The sequence below is a fragment of the Gobio gobio genome (assembly GCF_949357685.1).
Source record: "Gobio gobio genome assembly, chromosome: 12".
Taxonomy (NCBI): domain Eukaryota; kingdom Metazoa; phylum Chordata; class Actinopteri; order Cypriniformes; family Gobionidae; genus Gobio; species Gobio gobio.
In genome coordinates, this window is record NC_137105.1 from 30102307 (window position 1) to 30129614 (window position 27308).

The 27308-nt window shown below is 37.2% G+C and overlaps 1 protein-coding gene across 1 annotated transcript; it reads left to right on the forward strand.

Moving 5' to 3' along the window:
* The first annotated feature begins 1511 nt into the window (after positions 1-1511).
* LOC307135268 (cholesterol 24-hydroxylase-like) lies at positions 1512-26844 on the forward strand. The gene is made up of 15 exons (XM_079831549.1): positions 1512-2151; positions 2277-2354; positions 2900-2981; positions 3064-3137; positions 10855-10941; positions 11021-11159; positions 11258-11371; positions 11468-11624; positions 21108-21179; positions 21252-21324; positions 21390-21474; positions 21572-21682; positions 25668-25756; positions 25846-25912; positions 26030-26844. Exons 1-15 carry the CDS (start codon positions 2018-2020, stop codon positions 26168-26170), a joined length of 1503 nt encoding a protein of 500 aa, XP_079687675.1. The 5' UTR covers positions 1512-2017; the 3' UTR covers positions 26171-26844.
* The last annotated feature ends 464 nt before the right edge of the window (positions 26845-27308 follow it).

Below are 27308 nucleotides of genomic sequence, written 5' to 3' on the forward strand. Positions count from 1 at the left end.
AGTACACTCAGATCAATTGCTGAATATTAAGTATCAAATACTCAACAAAATACACATGCAAACTTTTCTTACCATTTGTCTAAAGGTTAAACAAACAAAAAAAATTCAGATACTATTTCATATGTTAGGCTTTACAGGGTTAACTTATTCGTTATACACATTGATTGCTATATTTCTTGGGTAAACAAGTCAAAAAAATATACCAAACAGGTACCAATTAACATTAGTTAACTACATTAGTTAATGAACTAAGAATAAATTGCACTTATTAAGCATTTATTTATCTTTGTTAATGTTAATTTCAACATTTACTAATACATCATTAAAATCAGTTAATGCAGTGAACTAACATGAACAAACCATGAACAGCTGTATTTTTATTAACTAACATTAACAAAGATTAACAAATACAGTAACAAATGTATTGTTCATGGTTAGTTCATGTTAGTTAATACATTAACTAATGTTAACTAACGAAACCTTATTGTAAAGTGTTGACAATTATTTTTATATGAACAAAAAATTGCAAGTTATCTAAATAAGCGTAAATGTTTATACTGTGCCGGCTAACTATTTATTTTATTTTAGTTTTTGACCATTTGCAATCACCTTATAGACTCTAGTCTATACCATATTAAACGTCGCTTTAACAGTTTGACATGTAGGCCTAATTCTTCTCAATTTGGAGGAATCGTGTAAGACAACCTTTGAATTCATTTTGAAGGACTAATCAAATGTATCCTTCATGTTCTCCAATCACCCACAATCCAATTCATGGATAAAATGGCAGAAATCAAGTCGACACTGAGGTTGTTGTGTTTAAATGACAACGCTAACTGCTCATGATGTGAACCACTGGCAGATGACTTGATGACATGACATGACTTGTCTTGTCTGATTGGTCGATGCTGTGTTTAAAACGATGTTGTGTATCCTCCTGCAACCCCACATCCTCATAGGACTTGGGTTTTGGCTTTCATGTGCCCTAAATGTTGGCTATCATAAATCATATGACTTTCAATTAAGCATTGAATGATCGATATGACAAAACAAGTGCTTTTATAGGAGCAGAAAAAAGCGGGACAACAAAGATGGCAATATCCAAGATCCATTTGCCCTTGTGGGGACATTTCTTGGTCCCCATGAGGAAAACAGCTTATAAATCATAATCAAGTGATGTTTTTGAACATGTAAAAAAGCAAAAGGGTTTCTGGGAGGGTTGTGAATAGAGATAGAGTTTGGGGATAAAAAAAAAATACAGATTGAAATCACCATGTTTATGGAGTGTCCAAATAAAACATGAAAACACGACGTGTGTGCGTGTGCATGTGTGTGTGTGGTGCGTGAGCTCAAGAAACTGGGCAGTGTTCTCCACAATACATTGGTTTTCCTTTGGAATGCAGGAATGGAAGAAGGCTATTAGCCATAGACAGTAAAAGAAGCCTACTGCCCTCTATCGTCCACAAATGTTCAAACCGTTTGAACTACGCGAACTTCTGACTTGCGTCTTTGGTAGTTCAGACTTGCCAAGTTCGACTCGGGAGAACGAACTCCAGAGGACGAGACGTCATCAGTCGCTGCCCAAGTACTGTACCAATTCAATGTTCAAGGGTGCGTCACAATCAGTTCCCTAGTTCAGTAGTCAGGGCAATGATCAGGGAGTCAGCCCATTGACTTATGTCCTGATCAGTGCACTGACTACTGAACCAGCTAGGGAGCTGATTGAGACGCACGCTAAATCCAGGCCCGGTTCCAAATGGCACCATCTTTGCTGATCGACGCGTCCGTTGGTGCACCTCGATAAAAGTGGCGGATCAAGGACACATACGCGGATTGGCTAGTTGTGAACTTTGAATTGGAACAGTACTTGGGCAGCGACTTATGACGTTTCACAAGTCCACGAGAACACAAGTACAGACAAGAACGCATATTGAGAATGGTCCGCGGAAACCCGGAAGAATAGTTTGATAGTTAATGCAGACGCACATTATAGGCTACGCTACTGTACAGCACCATCATGATCTCAGAATGGGTCTTATTTATAATGTTTTACCTGCTCGCTGCTGCTGTAAGTGCATTTCTTGCATATTGTCTGTATGTTAGACATGTTCATCAGAAATATGATCATATACCTGGACCCCCAAGAGACAAGTAAGACACTTCAACTTTATTTGTTCTCTATGACTGTTCATACAACTAAAACGGCATTGCAACAGGTCAGTATTTGACTTAATCAAAGCTCAGGTGAATTAACATGAAGATGTATATTTTGACAGTTTTCTGCTGGGGCATATGCCAACTTTCAATAGAGTGATGAACTCAAAAAGCCTTGTACACGACGTATTTCTTCAATGGTAAGAACAAAACACTTGTATAAACGCATCAGATGTCTTGATATTTTGACCTTGCACCTACAAAACAATTATTATGTAATAGCCTGTTATCATATCACAAGTAGCCTATTGCATATCTCTCTCTCTCTCTCTCTCTCTCTCTCTCTCTCTCTCTCTCTCTCTCTCTCTCTCTCTCTCTCTCTCTCTCTCTCTCTCTCTCTCTGATTTGTACTGTTTAATATTTTTAACTGTATAAAGTCAAATGATTGAATGTTATTTAATATATTTCTATAAGTTGTTAAATTACCTAAAAATATTTGAACTCTTAAAAATAACACTTACGAAATTCTGAATGTTATTGCAATATGTAGAAATATCAAACCATCTTCTGGCATGTATTGCTTCTGAGAAACTGCTGGAAAATAATACAGTTTTATGCGTTCTGTTGTTTTACTCAATGGCAGGCATTTTCTCACTTTAGCTCAAGAAATATATAGAGATAGGGATATACTGTTAATTGAGCGACCAAAACGTGTTCTCACCAATGCGACGGTCTTGTTTTTAAGGGGAGAAAAATATGGCCCTGTCTACAGGATGAATAGTTTTCATTATGTCATGATCATGGTTCATTGTCCTGAGGCTACAAAGGTAAATATTTTATATCTTTATAAAAAATTGAATCAGAAGCCACAAAATCTAATAAAAAAAAATATCTGCCCTGTTATTGTAGACAATCCTGATGTCACCTAAGTATCTCAAAGATCCTTGGGTCTACAAACGGCTCTTTAACCTGTTTGGAAAAAGGTATGTTTCATTTGTCCTGAATATGTCATTGCATTGCTAGGTGCTGTCTAGTCTCAATATCTCTACATTGATCGCAATGGGCTACACTAAGACACATTACCACCATCATCTAGAAGTTTGTATGGTAGAGGCCCCATGAAATCAAAATCTGAGCTATGCGACATTTAGTTAATGTCTGATTAAAATCATCTACAGTAGTGACAAAAGGGGATGTCCAGAGGGGATATTTGTTTATGGGATGATTTTAGACTCAAAATGATTAATAAATGCACACACACTTATCCATGAACTTGATAAATGTTGCAGACATGTTTTACTATCCACAAACAAATGCCTTTTTACTTGAGTGTGCAAAATACAGAATTACATGAATGTGCAGCGATTTGTACAAATAGAGACATAGTTGTGAATACAAAACTTCGATTTTGTATTAATGTAGGTCAGAATTTGTGCGTGCAACGAGTAAGATGTGCATTTGTGGATCTGGTGACGCATCATAGTTTGTGAGTCTATCTTATTTGATTCATTTGGATTTTGAAACTTTCATTTCGCCGGTTTGGCTTTGCACGATCCACACACACGGCTGTCTCTAAGAAAACCTTCTGCCACTAGATGGCAGTATCTGCCAAAACAGACACCGGCACCGTGAGCATTATTCTGCCTATAAGACGAGGAAGAAGAGGGAAACGCTTAACAGGCTAATGTTAAAAAGGTATTAAAGGCTACTTTGTATAGGCAAGCAGATTAAATCAGGTTATGAACACAACATTGTTCATCACAACATTTTTCTCCCATAGAAAACCATTATAAAATGCTTAAGTAAGGAATAATTGATGACATTATTTTTCTAATAATTCAACGGCCCGAGTCAATTATTTTGCTTATACTACAGTTACCACACCTCAAGACATCGATCCGATGATATATTTAAAGGGATTCGTCCGGTTTTTGTACATAAATTGCTATTGTGAGTAGGACTATTTCTTCTGCGTTATTTTTGGCTTTAAGTCAGTCGTTAAACACATTAACTGCCAAAGCTTGTTTTTTTTTTGGTGTTTTCTTCGTGTTTTTGTCCCTCAAGTATGTCTAGCTGTTCTTCGCTAATCATTTTATGCCTTTTGTTGTTGCCCGCTGCCTTTGATGTCCACTTCCGTTTATGTTGTTTTTCATCTGGACTGTCTAATACTGCTGCCGCCCAGTTGTTGAACGTTTTATTTTCACCGTAAATATTAAAATTTACTTTAGGAAAATCGTCTGTCATGTTGTTTTTTTAGTCCGGTAATTTCCGTTATTAAAGTTAACTATGCGAAGTGATATGGAACTGTAATGCGGTCAAGAGAGCTGCCTGGAATACGTTCGCTGTGCGTTTTCCAGAAAATAATTGCACACCTCAGAACGTTCATCAGCCAATCAGATTCAAGCATTCAACGGCCCCGTAGTATAATATGCAATAGCCTATAGCGCATGTTGAATAAAGTGTATAGCCTACTTTTAATATCACCATTTTGAACAACATCTAGGAAACCCGTTATAAAGTAATGGGCTCATCTGTTTTTATCTACATATAGGCTATAGCTACTCTCCTATTCTTTATTAGTGAGGTATGTACAGAATTTGTTCTTTTAATATCCCTGTCTGTAATTAAGCCACGTTAAGTGTGCAGGAAAATGCTTTAAACGTGTAATTATAAACGCATTGCGTTCATATTCTGGGCTCATCTGCCTTTTTTGTGTGCACATGCTTTATTGATAAGAGTTTGGTCTTGCACGGTCTTCTTAATGCGTTTTTCACATTAAGTGTTTTAGAATATTCCCGAGGACACAATTCGAAACTTTGCACGTTTTGGGTTCATATTTTTATACTTGTAATTATCGCTGTCTGTCTTAATGCATTAATGCATCCTGGGCTCATCATGTATACATAAGCGTTTTCTCCCATAAAGTCTGTTATAAAAGAAAACACTTAATGTGGCTTCCTGCAGTAAAACGGTGATATTAAAAGTAGGCTATACACTTTATTGAACATGTGCTATATTGCATATTAAGCATTTAATAATGGTTTTCTATGGGAGAAAAATGTTGTGATGAACAATGTTGTGTTCATAACCTGATTTAATCTGCTTGCCTATACAAAGTAGCCTTTAATACCTTTTTAACATTAGCCTGTTAAGTGTTTTCCTCGTCTTTATCAGGGCTTAAAAACGGGAAAAAAATATCAATCGGTTCACTCCGAGCAGAATCGATATTATAGCGTTTCCGTTTTTGCGTTCCTCATTAAACATTACTGTTCCGAAAACGGTTTGATTTAAAAAAATACCGGTTAATAACATTATTTTAATTTAGCCTATACTTTAAACAAATATGTATAAATAGACTTATTTTCACTCAATAATAATATAACGCATGGTAATTAAACTTGAATATTTATTTCATAACATTTTTAAAACCACAACAGAAATACATGCATTAATTACAAAGCATAAACAGCGGGACAAATATTGACCTGTTTTAATGGAGCGTTAGACAATCGAAAGTGGCCCTCTTATGCCTAATTCTTTTCAGAAGAGTGATAACATTCTTTGTACATAACTTTTTTTCAACACGACTTGTTTTAAAAATTGCATGAATAAAGAATAAATAAACTGGATAACCATTGCTCTTTTAATGCACCGTCAACTGGTAATTTCAAAGCAAACACTGCGCAACACGTCAGTCAGCTAATAAAGCTTGATCATTTAATGCAATATAACATACCATTTAATTCGAAGCATCAACCGTCTATATAGAAAACATTGACCTGTCCTGTATTGGCAATCTGAAAGACTATAGGAAAAATGTTTGATAGATGCTAGTAGCCTACTTGGATAGGCTTAAACGGAATCCATAAACTAGCCTAAATCAGTCTATTTGAGCTTAAAGTCTGTACTGCTTATTTAAACGTTCGAAAAGAATGTCCTCCAATACCTGCGCTTTCATTGTAGACCTCAGTGGGGAAAGAAATGTACTTGAGGCATGAAAATGCGCGCTCTGCACTGACGGTAGATTCATAGATGACTGGTGCGCGGGCATTTCACTTACGCTTGATCCGTCAACATCACATGCTGTACTACTCAATTCATGATTGGTCACTGCCAAATTAAAATATTAAAGAGAACGATAAAATAACGTTATTAACCGGTTAATGGTCATTTGAAATTAACGTTTCTGTTCAGAACGATTCAAATTGATTTTGATTTCGTTTTCGTTTTTGTTCCTCTTAAAATTTTGTTCGTTTCCGGTTTTCGTTTTCGTTCCTTGAACCGGTTCGGAGCCCTGGTCTTTATAACGACTTATATGGACTCACAAATGAGTCAATGAATGAATGCGTGTCACCGGATCCACAAATGCACATCTTACTCATTGCATGCACAAATTCTGACCTACATTAATACAAAATCGAAGTTTGGTATTCACAACTATGTCTCTATTTGTAAAAATCGCTGCACATTCATGTAATTCTGTATTTTGCACACACAAGTTAAAAGTTAAAATTGGTTTGTGGATAGTACAACATGTCTGCAACATTTATCAAGTTCATGGATAAGTGTGTGTGCATTTATTAATCATTTTGAGTCTAAAATCATCCCATATTTGTTTGATTAAACCATTAAAATATGAGGAAAATATTTTCTATTTTTAAATATTTTAAATATGAGGGAAGAGCAAAAAAAGTTGGTTAAGGTATTTATCTGACAAAATTATGTTTCATTGTGTTGTCAGAAATAAAACAATTAACTACTATACAATATGTTTACAAAGTCTTTAACAAGTTTTTAATAATATTTGAATCAAGGATGAAGATGTCAAGTATTTCAGGCATCCAAGACCAAGTCCTATCTATTTGAATGGGGGAATCCTGACATCTAAAAAACATCTTGTTGAACTCGCAATTAAATAACATGTATTTTAAATCAGCCACAAAATCTGACATGAGCTGTTTCTTATGCTCAAATAGTTGCAGTTTTTCCAATTCATAAGTAATAGGAGTGCACCGTCTTCAAAGCATCTTATGCTGTCTCATGATGTTCAACCAGTAGTGTTTGGGGTGAGATTCTCTGATCAATAGCAGAGGGTGGAAACGTCTTTGTATATCTATAATCTTTGGTATCATCAGTGAACAGTGAAAATGAACACCATGTTTCCTAATGATATCTCCCAAGGTAGCATGTATAGGGTGAAAAACAACGGTCACAGTACTAAGCCTTGTGGTACTCTATGCAGCGCTAAGGTACAGTAACACTAACAGAGAGATGCAACCATGATCATAATTTGTAACTCTGATGATAGCAGATTCAGTTTCGGTTCGGAGTGAACGCATCTTCAGACAGCAAGAAGACTTGCTGGCAAACGAGGACACACTCTGGTGATGGAGCGCTAGACGCTTTTTTGCCTCGACTTTGATGTCCGACCATTTCTTTTTTATTTCGGCCATGGTCTGAGGTTGTGAGGCTACAGCATTTATGGCGTCTGCAACCTTTTCCCGCTCAAGTGCCTTTTTGGCATTAGTAATGCCCACACTGTGCCCTCCAAAACAAATTTTTTCTCCTCTTTTCAACCTCGCCAACGATCACTTCTACTTCACATTGTGTGAAGTTACATTTTTTTTATTTCCTCTCTGTGTTTGCCATGATTTCGCAATCGATGAATATTAACTTTTGGGCGTTTCAAGGACTATTTATGGGCAACTATGGGCGTGACATGAAGCTGCAAAAGCTGCGCTACATTTAGAATTGATTGTGATTTATTAAGGGAAAACTGCGTAGGATGTGCGTGCGCACCGTTTTATAAATCCAAATATTTCTGTGCGTACGCACGTCCTATGTTTCATCCATACGCCACTTCTGGCGCAAAGCCTACGCAAAGTTTTATAAATGAGGCCCCAGATGAAGTTCAAACTTTAAAGTTGGCTTTAGACTATTTTTATGCTTTGTATTTATTGTTATTTGTTATATGTTGAATTTATGTTTTTAAAAAGATATGGTTTAATTCATATTTGAATTCAAATGTTTTATAGGATTTTCTCTGCCAGTGGTCACTATACAGGTGCTGGTCATATAATTAGAATATCATCAAAAAGTTGATTTATTTCACTAATTTCATTCAAAAAGTGAAACTTGTATATTATATTCATTCATTACACACAGACTGATATATTTAAAATGTTTATTTCTTTTAATTTTGATGATTATAACATGACAACTAAGGAAAATCCCAAATTCAATATTTCAGAAAATTAGAATATTGTGAAAAGGTTCAATATTGAAGACACCTGGTACAAACATGGGGAAGACTGCTGACTTGACAGTTGTCCAAAAGATGACCATTGACACCTTGCATAAGGAGGGCAAGACACAAAAGGTCATTGCAAAAGAGGCTGGCTGTTCACAGAGCTCTGTGTCCAAGCACATTAATAGAGAGGCGAAGGGAAGGAAAAGATGTGGTAGAAAAAAGTGTACAAGCAATAGGGATAACCGCACCCTGGAGAGGATTGTGAAACAAAACCCATTCAAAACTGTGGGGGAGATTTACAAAGAGTGGACTGCAGCTAGAGTCAGTGCTTCAAGAACCACTACGCACAGACGTATGCAAGACATGAGTTTCAGCTAGGGCTGTACGATTAATCGAAAGATGCAGATGCAGAAGTGGTTATCTGTGTTTATAGATGCCCAGAATCACTATAGTAACTGCATGTTTTACACAGTTTATACAGGTCAGTTAATTGCTGTTCTTATAGCCTACGCGCTGACACACACACACACACACTCACACACACACACACACACACACACAGACGGCGCGCGCAAGCCCTGAAGAACCGCTTTCACTTTCGTGCTCATAAAGTTTGTCAAGTATGCGTTTAAAGGCTTGCCAGTTTCAACATTTAAAGCAATTGTGCACTATTCAAAAACAACAATACGGAAAATTTATCTGTTCAGTGCTCAGCTTTTTTCTGTGACACCGAGAGCCGAGCCGTGTCGCGTCTCTGACAACGCGCGCGCACCCTGAAGGCAGACCTCTTTCACCTGCGTCCTCACAAAGCTTGTCATTTGTATGTGGTTTAAGCCCTGCCAGTTTGAACATTAAAGCGAGTTTCGACCATCAGATGTGTATTATGTTGAACTAATGCCTGATATATTGTGACAAACGAACACTCAGACAGAAGCTCGCACATCACGTGAAGATTGCGCGCAGAGGAGCACAGAAACGCAGTGTCAACGCTGTCCTGTGACTAAAGTAAAGTCACTAAAGTAGCTTAGAAACTCACCCGTTATAGGCATACATTTTAATACCTTTGAAGTAAGTACAAACCACAGCTTCATAATGAATAGAGACGGTATGAGTAATTCACACACACACAATCACTCTCTCATTAATGCATTCAAATAAACGTAATGTAGGCCTACTGTGCTAATTTATCTGTATCTGATGTACAACAAACAGAAATCTTCCCCATAGACAATAACTGCTGAAAGTGAACCGTTTCCTTCAAGTATTTTAAAATCACAAAGAAATGCACTTCATTAGAAAAAAAAATTCCACCTTTAATAGTAGAAAATATTTACAGTACAAACCTTATCAGTGAACTTACTCAAAAACCTTATGAGGGCAAATAAAGAAAAAAGAAAAAAAGAAGCAAAATAATCGTTCATTAATCGTAATCGAGGTAAAATGTTCAATTAATCATGGTTTTTATTTTTGGTCAAATCGTTACAGCCCTAGTTTCAGCTGTCGCATTCCTTGTGTCAAGCCACCCTTGAACAACAGACACCTGGGCTAAAGACAAAAAGGACTGGTCTGCTGCTGAGTGGTCCAAAGTTATGTTCTCTGATGAAAGTCAATTTTGCATTTCCTTTGGAAATCAGGGTCCCAGAGTCTGGAGGAAGAGAAGAGAGGCACACAATCCACGTTGCTTGAGGTCCAGTGTAAAGTTTCCACAGTCAGTGATGGTTTGGGGTGCCATGTCATCTGCAGGTGTTGGTCCACTGTGTTTTCTGAGGTCCAAGGTCAACGCAGCCGTATACCAGGAAGTTTTAGAGCACTTCATGCTTCCTGCTGCTGACCAACTTTACGGAGATGCAGATTTCATTTTCCAACAGGACTTGGCACCTGCACACAGTGCCAAAGCAACCAGTACCTGGTTTAAGGACCATGGTATCTTCTTAGTTGGCCAGCAAACTCGCCTGACCTTAAGCCCATAGAAAATCTATGGGGTATTGTGAAGAGGAAGATGCGATATGTCAGACCCAACAATGCAGAAGAGCTGAAGGCCACTATCAGAGCAACCTGGGCTCTCATAACACCTGAGCAGTGCCATAGACTGATCGACCCCATGCCACGCCGCATTGCTGCAGTAATTCAGACAAAGGGAGCCCCAACTAAGTATTGAGTGCTGTACATGCTCATACTTTCTAAAAATCCTTTCTTTGTATTGGTCTTAAGTAATATTCAAATTTTCTGAAATACTGAATTTGGGATTTTCCTTAGTTGTCAGTTATAATCATGAAAATTAAAAGAAATAAACATTTGAAATATATCAGCCTGTGTGTAATGAATGAATATAATATTCAAGTTTCACTTTTTGAATGGAATTAGTGAAATAAATCAACTTTTTGATGATATTCTAATTATATGACCAGCACCTGTATAGTTGAATATGTTACATGACTCAATCTTCTCAGGTTCCTGGGTAATGGGCTAATTACAGCTCGGGACCATGACACCTGGTACAGGCAGCGTCGCATCATGGATCCTGCCTTTAGCAGCTCGTGAGTCAAATACAAAAAATCTCGGATAAACTGAAATGTGATACAGATGCTCCTCAGCTGATGCTGTTTCATTTGTCAGATACTTACGAGGCTTGATGAGCACTTTTAACGAGATGTCAGAACGCCTAATGGAAAAGCTGGAGGAAATGGCAGAGACGAAAACGCCTGCAATCATGCACGACCTGGTCAACTGTGTCACACTCGATGTCATTTGCAAGGTTTCACTCTCCTTTCTGCGAATCCAAGGGAAAGTCTAATACAAGGAAAGTCAAATCAGCTGTTGATCAATACTTAGCAGTCATGTTTTTATTTACAGGTGGCTTTCGGTGTTGATTTGAATTTCTTGACTCAAACTGACAGCCCCTTCCAGAATGCAGTTGAGCTGTGTTTAAAAGGCATGGTGTTGGATCTCAGAGACCCATTTTTTAGAGTAAGAATTTATCCAAAGATGCTTATGTCACCCTAAAGTAGTAGGATCAATGCTATATAATCTGTGTTTACATTTTTTTTTAATGTGGGACCTCAGCTTTTTCCCAAGAATTGGAAGATTATACAGCAAACTAAAGATGCAACTGAACTCCTGCGTAAAACGGGAGAAAAATGGATAAAAAACAGGAAGACAGCAGTAGAAAATGGTGAAGACGTACCCAAAGACATTCTCACACAAATCCTCAGAACAGCAGGTATGTGGGTCTCAAGTGGCATGAAATGGTTAAGTGTATTTTCCTTCTTCAATTTGTTGGACAGGTAACTTTTATATGGGCTGCGAATTGTAAAAATGAATTTTATAAAAAGTGTTTAAAAATAACCATTTAATCATACCATACCACATTTAAACCTAACAAGTGCAAAATTTTGAAATTAAGTAAGTAATTTACCATTTGAGCATTAAAAAAAGTTTAAATTCAAGGCCAAAAAGTGCAAAGTGCAACCGAAAGGAACAGATAACAGAAGACATTAAAAAAGATAATTAAAAAGATAAACTGTGTTTGTAACTTTTAATCCTAATGAATGTGAAAAAATTGGTAAATCATTTACCATTGGAGCAGTTCAAGTTCAAAAACAAGTTGGCCAAAGATCACAGAAAGAAATAGATTACAGAAAAGTTAAACTGCATGTAACTTGACACATTGACTTAAAAAAAAGTAGCTCTAATGGTGCAAAAACTGTTAAAACATATTAACAGGGTAGGCTGAAAAATACTACACATACAAATTAAAAAGTAAAAAAAATTGTATATCATAGAGCATTAAAAATAAAATGTTACACCACTGTATAAAAATGATATGGATCAACAATTATAAAACAACACAAACTTGATTACAAAATGGGTTGTATGCTTATGTTCAATGATATGGATGAAAAAAAAAACAATATTAACTTTAAAGTCACTTTTAAAAAATGTCTGTTTAATACTTTACTCACCTGCTTCAACAGTGTAATGTTTTTGAATTATCTTCATGTGTGGGCTTTTCTCAGCAAAAAGTAATATGTGCTTTTAATTGGCCTCAATATACTCACAATTGGCCCACACTGCTGAGAATGACATTTAAATTTATATGTAAATATGTGCTGCATGTTTTCCTTTCAGTAACAAAATAAACGCAGCAATAATGACAGCGGTGAGAAAACAGAAGCTAAGAAAGCATCTGATCATAGCACTATAGATTTGTTTCACAAGCTCTGCAATTCAGCACTCCAGTAAAATCACGTCACATTTATTTATGTAGCACTTCATACAAAAGACGGTTTTAAAGCCACAGCTTTGCAGGATTAAACATGAAAAACAGTGACGGTAGCTGCGTTTCCATTACCTTTCAAATTGAAAATTGAAAATGCGCTCAATGGAAAGACGTCAATCAAACAAAAAAGTGTTTACAGTCTATAAAGCAGCTCTCCAGTATGTTCATGTTTTTACTCATGGACGTCTGACCTTGACTAGCAGAACAAATGAATCAGAGAAGATTTTCACACCAATGAAGGCAAAGCCTCAGAGCCACACCCACCTATTACATAATTGGCACAGACCAATGGTTGTACGAAGGTGTTTAGCAGCCGAAGTGGAAAACGTATGTTTCGCAGAGAGCCCCACACTCCCCAGTATCAGCACTGGAACCGTTTCAACATTTGTTTTGTATTATAATGTGCAACATTTCTCACAGAGAGTGTCATGGCGGACAAGCTTGTTTTTTTAGTTATTTTGAGTTTTTTGTAGTTATTTAGACCTCAAATATGCAACTTATATATAAACATAGCGCATCTTTGACAATTTGTTTAGATGTTTTCAGAGCTGTGCGCTCCAGACCATCAGCGGCTGAGAACAGCTTTATCTCTGCTAGTCCTTCGGGAATTTGCAGTTGGCTCTTATGTACATAGATTAAACATGAGGTATTATTAAATTTGTCTATATCAAGCAGGGAATCTTTGGTCTTATTAATCTGTTAGGTCTACTTTTTCCAGAACAAATTGATTTGACCAAGGGCAAAGTTAAGTTTCATAACTTATATTTAACTGAAATCCTGTACTAGAGCTGCTTTTGTACTTTTGACTGGACTGTTTGCTTGTATTTATTTCCGATTGTACAGACTGCTTGTACTTTTATAATGGCTAATATTGTTTATTTAAATATTAATTTTCAATAAATAATATGATATATAAATAACATGCTGTATTTGGCATTGAGAAAGGGTCCGTTAGTGATTGTGATTTCAACTTCAAAGTTAGCTACATTATTACCAGTAGATGGCAGCAAAGACTGTCTTTATGAGAAAGTCAGTAGCAAAGACTTTTATATTGAAAGGGACTTAAGGGTGTAAACCATAGACTGTAAAAAAAGATGGACGACGTGCCTTCACTTTCTTCTGTTGACGTAACTGAAGCCGCCAGTGTTCAAATATGGCGCTGACGTCTTGGGTCTTGAGTAGGGTTGGGTACCGAAATCTTGAGTAGGGTTGGGTACCTATATAACCGGTATGTACCGGACCGAATCAGAACGCAGATTTCGGTGCTTCGTTTCGGTGCCACTTAAATTCAAATGTGCTTTCGCTCTTTGGCTGGCGCCGAGCCAGAGACAGACACGCTCAGCGCTCGTCACATATCACAACTAGTCAGTGTTTTCAACCACATAATGTTTATTTTAGGTTTTCAGACATTTATGCTCATAAGTAGTTCTAGCAAAAAATACACTGATGTCTATGGAAGCGGCAATAACACTCCTTTCAGACAGTTATAATTTGACTAACTTGCGTGTTTTATTCACATCAGATACATACACATTAAGTTATATGGTAACTATATAGTTAAGTTTACTCTATTCTTCTCCCAGTCCAGCGGTCACTTACTTTCTTGTATTTCATGAGACGTGGATAATTTACGTGTTGTAAATCCGACAGATCCGATTCTCTGAGGCGCAAACAAACATGGCGCCGCCCATCGCGCATTATAGATCAATTAACACACATTCACTCACACATATTTGACAATCAGAATATCAGATAGTTTGTGACATAGTTAACAAGTTTGTGAATATTTTGAATAAAAAAATAAATAAAATATAAACCCGATACAGCTGAGCTGCCATACAGCTCTATTGTGGCTGCTGTGTGTCATGTGAGAAGCATGACGCGTCACCATGGAAACAATAAGGCGATGCATTCTAAAATATTTAGCCAGAGAATACGGTCATATTTCAAAATAAAGCTGAAGCTTGAAGCTGGTTTGTATCATACCAAGAATACAGACTACTGCTGTTATTACTGTAACTGTTATTTAGTGTTAAATTAGGCCTGTTGTAGTTGGGTTAGGTGGTTTAGGTTTTACTGTGAATTTGTTAAGTAAATTGTGTTTTGTATTTATTTATATTTAAGTATACATTAAACTTTTAAGAAATGGTTCAATTTAAATAATAATTAAAAAAATCAATAAAAAGCCATTCTTTAATGTCATCCACCTCGTTTAGTGGCTCTTTTAAAAAAAATGTTTGAAGTACCAGTTCAGGCACCGTTTAGGCACCGGTATCGGTTTGGCACCGGTATCGAAAAATCCCAAACGATACACAACCCTAGTCTTGAGTCTGAGTATACGCAGTAGTGAGCGCTAAGTTGAGCTGCTGGTTGTGGAAGAACACAGTCAGTACATAAGCTTCGTTCGGATTCCAATATTAGGAATGTGGTTGAACTTTATTTTGAATGAAGTTCCAGTTCACGTGTTTGTTCGCAGAATGAGATTAAAAGCGATGCTGTGCCTTCTATATTGGATCCGACAGGAAATGGTGCAACACACTTGAGGAAAACATGTTTTTATATGTGACAGTATTGCATTTTTACACATCGTTTGATATCTACTGATTATGTGTACGTGTCTAACTAAACATAATTAACAATAACTTACCAAGCTGTCACAGGCTTGAGTATCCTTTGTATTCACAGTCTGGAGTATCCTTTGTATTTGAGGTGTTGTTGGTTCATTGTCCTGCGATTCAGGATCAGACTCGAACATGTATCATGGGCCAGGGCTCGCAAAGCCGGACATCCCGGGGCTATTGTGTTTTCCAGTCGGGCTACCAAAATGTATCACCAACCTGCCCAACGGGCTATCTTAAATAGTGAAATAGCATTCCTTTCTTGATGTGCGTTGTTAACTTAATATTTGAAGGAAAAATAAAATCGTGGAAGTTTTGATCATGCCGATTTGTCTACAGTGAAGTTTAGCTGATGCACGTACTTGGCTTGTGTGAGTGTACGTGTGAGTGTGCCTGTGAGTGTGTGTGTGGGAGTGTGTGGGAGTGTGTGAGTGATGCACGGTTCACAGTTGTAGCCACCGATCGGGCGGGTCAAGTAATAAAAAATAACATTCCAATGAATTGTGGGTGGATGAGAGATAAATCATTGTGTTTGTTTGATAAAGCAAAAATATTTTGCGAGCCCAGTGGGCGAATCATTCCAGTTGCAGTTTTTCCACATGTTTTCAAAACAATTCCCCACGCGTACTGACGGGGGAGCAGGGACCTGTTTCAGAAAGGAGGTTAAGTGAAAACTCTGAGTAGGTTAACCCTGAAATAAGGGAAACTCTGGGTTTTCTGTTTCAGAATGGGAGGTATGTCAAACCCGAGAAAGCAGGGTAAGTCAAGCCCGTTTCTAAAAGAGAGGTAACTTATACTCAGAGTCAGTTACCAGGGTAACTTACTCTTTGAACCTAACCTGGTCAGGAGCAGGTTTTCTTTGGTAAACCCAGAGTTTCTTTCAGTCACCCCCCCCCCCTTTTTTTAAAGCGCCAGCTGTGTTTAAATAGTTTATTCATTCATTCAAACTGCACAAATGCTTTTTTACTAAGTATTTTGGTCATATTTCAAGTACAAATATCAACAAATTATAAATGTAAGCGAAGTTTACTTAAAACAAATTAAATTATCTGCCACTTGACAAAAATACATAGTGAGAAAAGCATTCTTTGCAGTGGAGGAACATTCATTCATTGCTTATATTTTCATCATGGGGACACTGTCAAACTGACAAAAATGGCATGTCCTTTTATACAGGAAGAATCCTGACGTTCACTTGATTAACCTCTAGAAGTAACCTGATTATTAGAATTTCCTTTAGGATTTCCAGTGGTTGGATACATTGATGATACTCATATTCCCATCATCACACTTTCTGAAAATGGATTACTGTATGGAATGAAAGGATGCTGCCAGATGGTAGTACAAGATATATGCCATAACCACCACCACAGCTGTTAAATACATTTATTTACAATTTTTATGGTCATCTTTATTTCCTACAAATACTTTATTCTTTTTCCTGTTGGATGTTAATATTCTTCCTCCATCTCCTCTTCATCTGTCAGTGGTGCTGGTGTTTGGCTGGCCTGAGTAGAAGTAAACTGTTTAATCATTACCCTAATTAATAAATGTAACAAGTGGGATCAGAGAACATTTCATTATGTGAAAAGAGCATAGACCCTTTTCACATTGCTGGGTTTCTCAGAACGGAAGTCGTCATAGGGTTAACTTTTATAGCGGTGAATGAAAGAATAAATTAAATATATATTTGTTGTGTACCTATTTGCTCAAATAGCAAAAGAAAAACTCCACAATAGTGATTTAACAACTTTCAAAAAGAGGGAAAAAATAGAGTGAGTTTGATAACGGAAGTGGAAAGAGAGAAAGATGTAATTTTTCACCATCACTCCCATAGACACTGTATTAGAAACACTCTCACAGCAGCGGTAACTTGTTTTTTGTAATTTGATGCAAAAGTAATATAATACAAAGTATTAGTGTTATAAATGTACATACATTAAAAAAAATAAATAAATACAAAAAAACGTTGCAGGATTTAAAACACGTCATCACTGTGAAAAGGGTATATGTGGGAAAAGCTGCTGCATATTGGACACTGGATGATATTTAATTAATATGTCAAATGTTTGTAAAGTCATTAAACCAACACCCATGAACATTTAATGCTTAAAGCTTTACCTGATTGAATTATGTTTTTATTTTTCATTTTTAGCTGCTGCCGCATTCTTTTTTTGCCTTTTGGATACCATGAAAATTAAACTTAATTAAATTAAAAAAATTAAAATAATTAAGAATTAAACTTACATATTGACCCGGAAGTATGCAAACATCTTTTTGTTGGGTGCTGTTGCCATGGTGAATCGTAATTTCGGAGCTCCATTGATCGTGGCTTTTCATAGTTGGAGTGCATGTGGTTAACTCAGAGTCAGTCTACTCAGAGTTGATTGAACTACCTCAATTCAGCTGTTCTGAAACCCAAAACTCAGAGTTTCCCATCTCAGAGTAAGTCAACTCAGAGTTCAGGTTTAAACTCAGAGTTGGTTGAACCTCCTTACTGAAACGGGCCCCAGAAGCTCATAATATAAAAAACTGTTATCCAATCATTGAGGTGGGCCTTTACTTCCAAGTCTTCAATGCGGCACACCCATAAAAACAGAGCGTTCCAAGAGCTAGGCTCTCAACCCGGGTAGAAAAGCCTATTACTTATTCATTATGTTTTTGAATGTAAAAACCATGAGAACGTCATAAGTTGACCTCAGACAACAGTATACAAAAATAAAAAAGCCAGTTCATGACCCCTTTAAAGTTAAAGCTCCAATCTCCTCTTGAAGTTCCTGAAAAATGTCAGTTAGTGCCTCAGTGACGCTCAGAGAAGCTGTCAATCATAGCATCACACCCCCGTTTTTATAGCATCAAATAACTAACTGAAACAAAACTTATTTAAAGAATGAACACTTGAACTAATCAGTGTGATTAAAACAGTTATTTGTTTAGTTTGTCTATGTCCCATTACATTTCATGCAGAGGGTGGGCTTTATGACCTATACTGCATCCAGCCACCTGGGAGCGATCAAGATGCTTTGGTTTAAATTTTCAGGACTCATGTGGCACACTTGTAGCCTAGAAATCTAGACGCACCCTAGTGGCAGCAAATCTAATTTGCAGCCAGGGTAGTCTAGCAACTCTCCGTTGGCTTGCAAACTGGAAAAACCAAACTCTGGTCAGGCCAATCACATCGTGTATAGTTGGTCGGTGGGCAGGCTTAACATAATGACGGCAGAGTTACTGCGGTTCCACGTGCTACTTGTAAACAAAGAAGCTGGCGAACAGCAGTTTTTGGAATCGGCTTTGGCCGCGACTCTGGAAGACTTGGAGTTAAGCTTTTCTTTGAGAAAAGAACAAAGAACGGCACTGAAGTCATTCTTAAGAAAGGAAGATGTGTTCAGTGTTTTGCCGACCGGATATGGCAAAAGTTTAATCAATCAACTAGCTCCGCTTCATCTTCTTCATTGCTCTGGTTGGTTGTAGCGCTATCCTATTGTGTGCAAAGGGAATTTGAAAGACAACCGTTTATCCCGCCTTTCAGATTGAGCCCTGCCTATGGTGAGTTCCCAGACCCAACATATTGATGTGGGTCTGGCTTGTCAAGCTAGCATACTTGGTGTAAACAATAAAAAGCAAATTACAAATGCATTGACTAGTGCTGTCATGGGAAATCCCATTAACTGTTAAAACGGCAAAGAAAAAGATTGCTCAGCTGACATTCAAAACATTTTTGTGAATATAAATATAAGATTGACATGAAGAATATAATCAAGATGCAGGTAATGCACTCACTGAGTCGATCTCTCATAATACTCTACATAATACAATAAGCTTCAATGAAGCGATGCAGCATTCCTTACTACAATAGTTCTAAAGTGACATTTTAGAATTAGTAACGGAGGCTTGGGCTCAACTATCAAACTGTCAACTTTTTGAATCTGTGGTGGAAGGAAGTAGTTCCGCACAAAAGGGGGTTGTCGAACTGTTGTATAAATGCAATATCACACTCATAGCCATGCGATATGCCTGTATATCAGCACGCTGTGTTTACCTACTGCCGAATCACAGCCGTGTTGATATACAGCCATATTAAAAACTTTCTTATAACAAAAGAACCAAACATTTAAATACAATAAAGCAATACACAAAAATGTATAAAGTAAACAAATATTTGAAACAGATTAAAGTGCTAAAGAATTATAAAGAACAATAGGTAACACTTTTCAATAATGTCTTGCCAGTTAATGCATTAACATTAACAAAGAGCGAATAGCTACATTTTTACAGAAGTTATTCTTCTTTGATAATGTTAGTTTAAAAAAGCAACTGTTAGTGTAAGCTCAGGTCCATTAAATAATACAGTTACAACTTTTGATTTTAATAATGTTTTATTAAATGCTGAAATGTACATTTAACTAAGATTAATACATGCTTTAGAAGTATTTTTCATTGTCAGTTTGTTAATGAATGAACTAATGTTAAATAATGGAGCCATATTGTAAAGTGTGTGATTGAACAGCAGTCAGAACATATTCAAACAATATCTAGGGCATGTAATTTAAAACTTTAAAAAAAAATAAAGTTTGAAAATGACTTTAAGTCTTTAAGTATTAGGTTATGTGATGACGAGCACCGGATTGTGGTTACTGGGGAAACGGCTATATTTCTGCTGTTCCATCAGCGCCCTCTGCTGTCTGAAAGTGAATGTGCACTTCAGTGAGTCTTCACGCCTTCCGCCATGTGCTCGGCTCATGAACAGTCTGTTTACATCAGTTGGCGTTCCTCTTTGACGCGTTGTTCATTTTAAACGGTTGATGGGTAAAGTATTCTTAAAATACATTCTAAAAATCTGAATAATTCGTAATAAATAATTATTCACGGTATTTTTAAGTGCCCACGATAACAATATTGTGCATGTTCATTATTGCGGTATATCGTATTACCGTTTACCGGCACATGTCTACTGGCGATCTGACCAATCTCATCGCCGAATTTGCCGTTTTGTCCGACAAAGCAGTCAGGAAAGTTTGTAGATTAACGTTGGTGGACTTGAACTTGAAAAAACGGTGTGTACTGACATTTTCGTGTTCTAAAACACTGAACATTTCTGCCCCACTTTATATTAGGTGGCCTTAAGTATGTACTTCCATCAAAAAATAAGTACAACGTACTTACTGTGTTCAAATTGTATTGCAAAACACCTTTGCTGATATTGAGGTGGGATATGGGTAGAGTTAGAGACATGTGTGGTGGTATGGGTAAGTTTAAGGGTAGGGTTAGGTGTAAGGGAAGTGTCAACTGTGTAATTACAAATGTAACTACAGAAATTAATTACAGACGTAATTACATGCAGGTATTTTTAAAAATGTAAGTACAATGTAAATACATGTATTTACACAATAAGTGCATTGTATCAAATGATTAATTAAAATGTTAGTACATAGTAGTTAAGGCCACCTAATATAAAGTGGGTCCAACATTTATAACATTTCTTTTAGTGTTCATTCATGTTTATTTAATGAACTAGAAGGAAGAGATGATCGGTTCATGAGCAGCTTTAACTGAAGCGCTACAGCGATCACGACACATTAAAGAGCCACAAAACTCTATTTATTGTTTACATTTCTTTAAAAAATGAAAGTTGTTTAAAAAAAATTCAAAGTTGAGACTTGAAGTATATCAGGGCCTTAAAGCATTAAACAGCATATCATGTTAAGTTGATTCCAAATTTTAATCAATTAATAGCCTTACTAATAACATTTTCAACACTATGTAGAGTTAATTTTTAACTATTTAACACTTTTCATTTTTGCTGCAGAGGAGGAAAACGTTAATAACGCAAAAGATGATGAGCTGATGTTGGACAATTTCGTGACTTTCTTCATTGCTGGTGAGTTACGGCTTCGTTTCATTTTTGCTCATAAACCCCTGCCATTACAAACAGCGCTTGATTCTTTTGCAGGGCAAGAGACAACAGCCAATCAGCTCTCGTTTGCAATCATGGAATTAGGGAGACATCCTGAGATATATAAACGGTAAAACACTTCTTGGAAATTGTTTGGATTACAATGCTCTAGTTTGAATTTCTTTTCATTCCTAGGGCTAAAGCAGAAGTGGATGAAGTTCTTGGGACAAAGAGAGACATTTTATATGAAGACCTTGGAAAATTTACTTACTTGTCTCAGGTTGGTCTACAGAGATGTTGTTTTACATGCTACAAACACAAGTGGTTCTGTATCAATTTATTTTAATGGTCTTTGTATTATTGGCTCAATGCATTAGGTCTTGAAGGAAACACTGCGTCTGTACCCCACTGCTCCAGGAACCAATCGCTGGTTGCATGAAGACATGGTTATAAATGGGCTGAAAGTCCCAGGGGGCTGTTCTATTGTAGTGAGTCTTTTTGTGAGATTTCCAGTAATAATGCTGGTCTGTTCACTCTGTGGCCATCATGGTACCTGCTTCTAGTCACACAAGTAGCCTACAGCTCCTGTCTACTTGAATGGAGAAAGATCTTCAACATTGTTTGGAAATATTATATTTTAGTTAAAGCTACCCACATTTACTCACACTGGTGTTGTTCTAATGGCGTATGCCTTTCTTTCTCGTTCGGACCACAAAAGGAGGATTTAAAAAAAAAAGTCATGCATATAGTGGCAATAAATAGTGATCTGTCAAGTTATTTTTTTAAAAAGATCCAAAAGTATCACAGAATGAACCCATGCGCACATGCCGTAAAAAGTGTTCTGGGCATATAGGGTTTGCTAAAAAAAAAAAAAAAAATTTTTATGTATTATTCAACACAAATCCTGACCTTGGCCATTGTTCTTCTGTGCACAGCTACACATTCATGAGACTCACAGAAACAGCATACAAGTTGTGAGAAATCAAGATGAATAAAATTGCAACATTGAATACAATCCATGTACTTTCTTCTCTGAGGTTAATATATCCGTTGTGTTTGTTACAACAAGAAGTTATCGCATTCACATCTGTCAACTGTCATCAGACAATTGGAGTTCCAGTACCGAGATGTCAGTGAGGAAAGTACATGGATACTTTTATTTGGATACACAACTTGTGTGTTTATTGTGGGTGAGTCGTGGTGAACTGCAGCGCTAATAGAGTCTCATGAACATGCAGTCGTGCACAGAGGTCAGGAAGTGTCATGAGTACCGCTTTACCTGGCAACAGCCAAACCCAGACCCGTCTATCGGATTGCTAGACAGAGAAGCGTGATTCGTCACTCCAGAGAACATGTCTCCACTGCTCTAGAGTCCTGTGGCGGCCTGCTTTACACCACTGCATCTGGCGCTTTGCATTGCACTTGGATGCAGCTGCTCGGCCATGGAAACCCATTCCATGAAGCTCTATAGGCACTTTCATTGAGCTAATCTGAAGGCCACACAAAGTTTGGAGGTCTGTAGCTACTAACTCTGCAGAAAGTTGGCGACTGATTTTACGTTGCCTATACCACTTCGCGGTTGAGTTGCTGTTGTTACCAATTGCTTCCACTTTGTTATAGTACCACTAACAGTTGGCCATGGAATATTTAGTAGTGAGGACATTTCACAAATGGATTTATTGCACAGGTAGCAACCTATCACGGTACCACTCTTGAATTCACTGAGCTCCTGAGAGTGACCCATTCTTTCACAAATGTTTGTAGAAGCAGTCTGCATGCCTAGGTGCTTGATTTTATACACCTGTGACCATGGAAGTGATTGGAAAACCTGAATTCAATGATTTGGAGGGGTGTCCCAATACACCAATATAGTGTGCATATTTCATTTTAAGAATACGTTATAAAATATGTGCGCATACGATGCTGGTCCTGATATGAACTGTGATCCGTATAGCGAGTGTTAAACTCATGTGGGCGTTCCGGTTGAAACCGCTCTCGTGTTGCGATCCGCGTGTTGTTACAAATTAAATATTGTTACAATCATATTTTCTGTGTTGGTAGTGAAACTCCAGTTCCTCATCGCAGAGAAAACCCAAACACTTTGTGCTACTGTACTGAGGAAACATACACTTACGACACATTTCTCTGAACTCTGAATTCTGATAACTCCTAAGTACCGCTTATACTTCACTTTTCGTGACAATTGAATTTAATTGAGTTTTTCTTTTTAAACCTGAACACAAAAACAGCTCAGCCCTTTAAATACATTAAATTTTGGTTTGATTTTTACCAAACCCTATAATAAACCCACAGAACACATGGGATGGCCTACAACACATGTAGCATTGGACCGTTCTGTGATAATTTTGTGTCAAAAAAAAAGCTTGATGCTGGTTGCTATTGAGAATGAGGAGATGTCGTCATGACACAGCGCCCCGCCCCCAAATATCACGGCATCCTCCCCTTTCTGCCATTTTGGGAGGATACCCACCAGGTAATGGATTCGGACAGAGACTGGAGAAGAGATATTCTGATTATGATTATTATGTACATAGTTTTCCAAACTCAACTGAACATGAAGTTTTAATCCACCCAAGACGATCTGAGAAAGTAGCGGCTGGTAAACGTACGCCATTATTTCACCAAAGGGTGTCAGTCATGGTCTAAACTAATGATCGCGATGCTGAAGTGTGAGACTCTTGATGAATACAAACCTTTATTTATTTGTATTAAACATGTTGATCACTATTCTGTCATTTTTTATTGTCAGTCATTTTACTGTATGTTATAAACATGTTTATGCCCAAAACGCTTAATTAATATTCAAGGTAACGTTAGGCCTAGTTGACTGACATTTTCCTCTACTGTGTGCATCACTGTTTAAAGGGTTAGTTCACCCAAAAATGAAAATTCTGTCATTAATTACTTACCCTCATGCCGTTCGACACCCGTCAGACCTTCGTTCATCTTCGGAACAGAAATGAAGATATTTTAGTTGAAATCTGATGGCTCTGAAAGGCCTCCATTGACACAATGGCACGGTTCACTCTCAAGACCCTTAAAAGGTACTAAAGACGTCGTTACAAAGTCCATCGCACTACAGTGGTTCTAAAATAACTTTATGAATCGGCGACAATAGTTTTTCTGCGCAAAAAAACCCTAAATAACGACTTACATAGTGATGATGATTTCAAAACAAGGCATCATGAAGCTTCGAAGCGTTATGAATCAGTGAGTCGATTCAGCGGTTTGAATCGCCAAATTTCAGCAGTTTGGCGGTTTGACACGCGATCCGAATCATCATTCGGCTCACTGATTCATAACGCTTCGAAGCTTCATGAGGCCGTGTTTTGAAATCGTCATCACTATGTAAGTCGTTATTTAGGGGTTTTTTTGCGCACAAAAACTATTATCGGCGATTCATAAAGTTATTGTAGAACCACTGTAGTGAGATGGACTTTGTAACGACGTCTTTAGTACCTTTTAAGGGTCTTGAGAGTGAACCGTGACATTGTGTCAATGGAGGCCTTTCAGAGCCATCAGATTTAAACTAAAATATCTTCATTTCTGTTCCGAAGATGAACGGAGGTCTGACGGGTGTCGAATGACATGAGGGTAAGTAATTAATGACAGAATTTTCATTTTTGGGTGAACTAACCCTTTAAGATGAATTCAATATTTAACATTGTTAACGTTACATTCATTTAAGGCACGTACCGAGCATTCATTCTACTTAAGAAGGCTGGAATAAAAGCACCAGCGCACACAAACGATCATTTTCAATTTTTAGTCAAATTCATTTAAAAATGTAAACTCAGCAGGTATAAAATATGACCAGTAAAAGAAAAACACTGCTAATGAGGACGAGCACTGGACTGCTGCAGGATAGTGGGGAGATATATTTATTTATTATTCAGAATGCACAGGAAATATATTTATAGAAACATGAGTTCTGCTGCGGCAGCTCGTATGGGTCAACGTTTTTGATATCAGCCAGCTTCTCTTAATACCTCAGCTTGGCGCTGGTAGTAAGTTTCTCCCTGTAAGAGACATCATCTTCTCCATTTCTTCTAAGTTTTCTCGTAATTTCTCTGCTTAAACGCCGCGATGATAATTCCTCGAACCGTCTTTCCTGCTCTGATCTCTGTATCGCTCTTACAATGTTGCCCCTGGCAACCGATAGCGTGGGATCCCAAAATGGTGGACGGGCTCAGAATCTGCCCAATTTGTCACGTGACAGCAATCGACCATGACGTATCTCCTCATTCTCAATACACTGCCATTATGTGGATGATGCAGAGCAGGACATTAGAAAAACACAGTGGTGAGTAAATGATGACTTAATTTTAGGGTGAACTGTCCCTTTAATTATCAAATGAAATTTCAAATCAGCTATAAATTCGTACAACATCCATTTTACTTTGACTATGAATACATAAATATTTTGAACCATTTTCACCTTTTTCCATACAGTTCAGTTCTTATGCCTCTCAAAGAATGGAAAAGTTTTTTAAAGATCCGTTGAAGTTTGATCCTGAGAGATTTGATGTGAATGCCCCAAAGTAAGTCATTATGAGAACAAGCAGTAATTATGAGTTTAATGAGGATGTTATAATCATTATAGCATGAAATCTGTGTTCTTATCTGAAAGGCCTTATTACTGCTACTACCCATTTGCACTTGGTCCACGAAGCTGTCTAGGGCAGGTCTTCTCACAGGTGAACACAAACACACATTTGCACCTCCATTTCTCCTTCAGATTTTTTAGACTTGTAGGCTTTCCAAGTGCCAAATTTGCTGTGATCATGACCACTTTGTCGTATTTCAACATTCAGATGGAGGCAAAAGTTGTGCTTGCCAAACTGCTTCAGAGATTTGAGTTCAATCTGGTTCCTGGACAGTCTTTCAGCATTAAAGACAATGGAACTCTACGGCCCATGAGTGGAGTGATCTGCAACATTAAACCATGCTCATAGGACATGTTTAAGGCACTTGTTTTGCGACAATTCTTGTGTACTTATATGATTTCTGCATACGTGATCTTGTATTATTCAAGCATTAACCTAAGCACAAAAGTGCTAATCATCTATGACACTTCATCTGCACTTTTAATTGATTTGGTTTTATATTATCTCGTAATCCTTCATTATGGTGTTTTAATACAGTGGGTAATATACAGTGCTGGGTAGTAACTGATTACATGTAATCTGGATTACGTAATCAGAGTCTAAAATTAAGTACTTTTCTATTGATTACATGATTAGTCACAGTGGCACACAATTGATTCTCCCTAATTATTTTTTATCTTTTGAATTCTAATTAAAAAAAGAAAATGTAATGTTTAATGTACTTCATTGTGTTGATAACAAACTTACTCTTTGTATTTTTTTATCAATGTGGTACAAGATTAACATATTCAAATCAGTGTGATAAATGAGTATTCAAAAAGTAGTTTGATTATATTACCTAAAATGTGTATAGTAACAGACTGTACTGACTGATTTTTGTCATGTACAACCCCAAATCAGAAAAAGTTGGGACAGTATGGAAAACGCAAAAAAAAAAAAAAAGAAGTGATTTCTAAATTTACTTTGACTTGTATTTCATTGTAGACAATATGAACACAAAATATTTCATGTTTTGTCTGGTCAACTTCATGTCATTTGTAAATATGCATCCTTTCCTGTCATTCAGACCTGCAACACATTTCAAAAAAAGTTGGGACAGGAGCAATTTAGGGCTAGTAATGAGGTAATATGGTTAAATAATGATGTGATTTGAAACAGGTGATGTCAACAGGTGATTGTAATTATGATTTGGTACAAAAGCAGCATCCAAGAAAGGTCTAATCCTGTAGGAGCAAAGATGGGCCGAGGATCGCCAGTTTGCCAACAAATACGTGATAAAATTATTGAATTGTTTAAAAACAATGTTCCTCAAAGAAAGATAGGAAGAGATTTGGATATTTCACATTCAACAGTGCATAACATAATTAAAAGATTCAAGGAATCTGGAGGAATTTCAGTGCGTAAAGGACAAGGGCGCAAGCCTAAGTTGAACAACCGTGATCTCCGATCCCTCAGGCGGCACTGCATCAAGAATCGTCATTCATCT

What these genes read in the sequence shown, in the direction of transcription:
- LOC307135268 (XM_079831549.1), top strand. Translation starts at nt 2,018, where the DNA reads ATGATCTCAGAATGGGTCTTATTTATAATGTTTTACCTGCTCGCTGCT. An exon ending in ACAAATCCTCAGAACAGCAG is followed by an intron (nt 11,625 to 21,107) that starts GTATGTGGGTCT and finishes TTTTTGCTGCAG; the next exon opens with AGGAGGAAAACGTTAATAAC. An exon ending in TTTGATGTGAATGCCCCAAA is followed by an intron (nt 25,757 to 25,845) that starts GTAAGTCATTAT and finishes CTTATCTGAAAG; the next exon opens with GCCTTATTACTGCTACTACC.